The sequence below is a fragment of the Myotis brandtii genome, unplaced genomic scaffold (assembly GCF_000412655.1).
Source record: "Myotis brandtii unplaced genomic scaffold, ASM41265v1 scaffold1047, whole genome shotgun sequence".
NCBI classification, from domain to species: Eukaryota; Metazoa; Chordata; class Mammalia; order Chiroptera; family Vespertilionidae; genus Myotis; species Myotis brandtii.
This window is the reverse complement of record NW_005353525.1, coordinates 70,133-73,904: the sequence shown is the minus strand read 5'-3', so window position 1 is coordinate 73,904 and position 3,772 is coordinate 70,133. Positions and strand designations below refer to the sequence as shown.

Here is a 3,772-nt window from a genome sequence, read left to right as displayed (position 1 = left end):
CTACTCCCCTACCCCACTCTTCCCCCCTACCCCGTGCATGAATTTTGTGCACCGGGCCTCTAGTACTATATATTTAAATGAATTATTCGTAAAGAACATAGTTAATTAACCACCTGTTGATTGAGATTTCGTTGTTTTATTGTTTGGGTTTTGCCATTAGAAGCAGTGTGCAGTGTACACCCTTTGTGTCCCTGTGGAAGTGTAGTTGTGTGAATTACTAGAGGTGAAAAGACTAGGTTAAAGAACACATGTCTTTTTGAATACACAAACATTAACAAATTTCCCTCCTGAGTGATTGAACCTGCCAACTTCCCCACTCCCTTGTCAGCACTTCAAGTATGATCAGAGTTTTAATCTTAGTAATCTTATTGGGAAAATAGGACCTCTTTGTTTTAGTATTAATTTGCATTTTCTTAGGATTTTGTTTATCGACATTAAATTGTCCTACTGATTTATAAGATCTCTGATATTATGAAAGTTAGTGTGCTTTCTCCTCATTATAGCAAATATTTTCTTCCAGTGTATCATTTATCTTTTGACTTTATTTCATGCCATATATAAGTTCTTAATTTTATCACGTCTAGATTTTTGTATCGTGCTTGGGAAGGACTTCCTTCAGAAATTATTCTTAAAAGATACATAATGTAAAACAGAATAATGTTATAAGTCCAAAATTTATAAAGTGACTGAGTAATGGTTTAATGAAAGAAAGTTGTGAGACAAAACTATGTACATTGTGTTTTTTAGGTTTTCTCGTGGAGTTTCTAAAAGAAATGGCAGAATATCATCAGGCTAAAGAGACTTGTGACATGGACACTCAGACAAGTCCAATGTTGCCTAGCAAAGACTCTCTTGGTAATTTCAGGCTTTTTTCATGATTTCAGGTTTCTATTTTCTTTTTGAATGAAGAAAAAGATCTGCTTTCCTATGTTGTGTGTGTTCCTAAACTGTGTGCAGGTGGGGTGCTCATTTCCCATTGTGTCAGCACAGTCCTATCTTCAGTGCTGCCCCTCCCTCTGTGATCACCAGGTGGATGCAGAGGCCCATGTTCTTGTTTGTTGGGTCAAACCCCTCAACTGGGAGGCTCTTTCCTGTGACTCATCTAACTTTATCTTATAGCCATTAACATGAGAAGATCCTAGACTATTTGCGTTGCGGAAAACTAGAGAAGTCAGTGGCCCGTCATTTCATGTTATAGTTGAGGAAACCAAGGTCACCAGATGAAGGAAAAGTGATACTGGAGTTCAAGTTTTCTGGTCCATGATCCAGATCCTTTTCCATGTACAGCCTTTCTACATACAGTACCATCCTGCCTTTAGGCGTATGCTCAGAAGGGAAACAGGTGGCTAAAATGCTGTGATTAATCCTGGCTCCTCCTTACTCATTAAAAGCAGTAACTTGTTAGACAATAAATTCAAATATCTTAATCTGATTCTGCCAGCCTTTTTTCCTGTGCATACTTTTTAGTGGGCACTGGTACTTACATGATTGAGATTGCACTCTCGTGTGGGTTTTGCACTCTGTTAATGTTTGATTCTGATCCACATTTGGTTTGAGGGCTTCAGGTCTGCTGGAGAGAGCACTGGAATGAGAGAAATAGCAGACCTGGCTTTCGTCCCAATTATGCCATTATGTAGTTGCTAAGCCCTCTGGGAGTCACCTACACTGTATGGGCACCTGTGTCCTCTGTAAAATGGAAGACTTAAAACTAATAATCTTTGATTCATTTTAAGATCAGTGTTTTGAACATGTGACTCAGCTTTCACCAAAGACCATAAAAGAACTCTTTGGCACTTAGAGACTGGAAAGAGATGCCATTGTTTTCTGACCTACGTTTGGCTTTCTTTTCCCCTGACTTTTATAATGGAAATTTTCCAACATTCAAAAAAGTTGAAAGTTTTACAGTTCACCATTAAGTTTGTATTATGTTTGCTTGATCACTTTCTGTTCATCCAGTAATCTATCTCAATTTTTTGAATTATTTCAGAGTAAACTGCAGACCCCCCCTGTCCATATCCCTGTACTCTTCGCTTTTGAACAGACTTCTTGCTCACCTACCCTGAGTCCTCTACCCTGTTTGTGTTTTTTTAATAGCTGAGAAGCTTCAACATATTGATGATCAGTTTTCAGGTGATTACCCTGAGCATCCAACATTGAGAACTTTAGAAATAAAGTTAAATGAATATAAGAGAGAACTAGAACAGCATCTTCAGGCAGAAATGCATGAAAGGGTAAGTTTATCTTGTTGCTGTTAACAAAAGTGATATTTTTGCTTATCTTTTCATTCTTAATCTGAGGTATATAGGAAAATATCTAGAATCTTTAATGAACTAGAGGCCCAGTGCATGTGTAGGGTCCCTAGTGGCTACCTGCTGGCGGGGCCTCCTTTTCCCTGGCCACCTGCTGCCAGGGTGGGGCTGGTCTGGGGGGAGGGGCTGCAGGTAGTTGGCCAGCCCCGCCCCTGGTCGAACTCCTGGTGAAGGGTACAATTTGCATATATGGCTTTTATTTATATAGTTAATATGATATATACTGTTGTGCATGTTATTATTTTTCTTTCTACTTGCTGTTGTTTCTTTTTGCCTTTTGAATGAGTCTTACAGGAATAGTTAATGAGATTAAATTAAAGCTGAATTAAACTATAAATATAGGGTGTCCCAAAAATATATAAACACACCTTGAATAATTATAAAGGCAGTGTATATTAAAGCAACATTTTCACAATTGAGCTATCGGCTGTTAGGTGTGTATACATTTTGGGGGGGATACCCTGTATAATTAATGAATATTGAACTTAAACATGGAGAATTTGTTACTAATTGTTTAGTATTATTATTTACAATGATTTGTAGTCAATTTGCAGTTGAAGCATTTTAAAAATATTGAAGTAGTACAAATTAAAATGGAAGAGAAAGGAAAGTCTGAGAAGGAGTTAGTGGTTTGGGAATGATGTTGAGAGAGCTTGTCAAGCAAAATCTGAAGCCTTCTTGGGAAAAGATGTTCCTTAAGAGAATTCAAAAGCACTAGGAGGCAATATTTTAAAATCATTTACTGGGTGGCTCCTTCCTGCAGCTGCTAGTAGATTTGCTAAAAGTCCAGGGGTGAGATGGGACATTTGCTGGAACAATTGAGGACCTAGAGCAGTGATGGCGAACGTTTTGAGCTCGGCGTGTCAAAATTTTGAAAAACCCTAACTTTACTCTGGTGCCGTGCCACATATAGAAATATTCATAATTTTTTTTTGATATTTGCAACCATAATAAAAAAAGATTTATATTTTTGATAGTTATTTTATATATTTAAATGCCATTTAACAAAGAAAAATCAACCAAAAAATATGTATAAAATGAACAAAAACAGAAAAACAATGTACATTTAGGAAAAAATAATAATAAAAACAATGATAATCAAATGCTACGAAAACTAGAAATTAGTGACTTTTTTGGTGCTGAAGTTTGTCTGCTAATTCTTCAATTGCAGGTTCATACTTGGTGCACTTCAAAGCCAAGCAAGCGCCACTAACATCATATGTTGGCCGGTTTCTTTTGTTCGTTTTAATATTATTTAATGCTGAGAACAAAGTTTCACAAAAATATGTTGATGAAAAAAATGTTAGCAAAGCCATCGCTAGATTTTTTATGTTGCTAAAAGTGTCAGGAACTCTGTTCTAAGCACTCAAAATTTCTTGTTCATAGTTGCACTCTTCTTCATCATTCAAACGATTTTGTTCCAGATTTTCAAGTTTCGACCTTAAGTCGACAAACACATGAGT

At 36.7% G+C, this 3,772-nt stretch overlaps 1 protein-coding gene across 1 annotated transcript in view; it reads left to right on the top strand.

Moving 5' to 3' along the window:
- The first annotated feature begins 751 nt into the window (after positions 1-751).
- Positions 752-3,772, top strand: part of LOC102253722 (oral-facial-digital syndrome 1 protein) — a 49,567-nt gene continuing 46,546 nt past the window's right edge. Inside the window, exons 1-2 of the mRNA XM_014538847.1 lie at positions 752-855; positions 2,095-2,231. Coding sequence (XP_014394333.1) covers positions 774-855; positions 2,095-2,231 — 219 coding nt within the window. The 5' untranslated portion in view covers positions 752-773. The remainder of the gene's footprint in view (positions 856-2,094; positions 2,232-3,772) is intronic.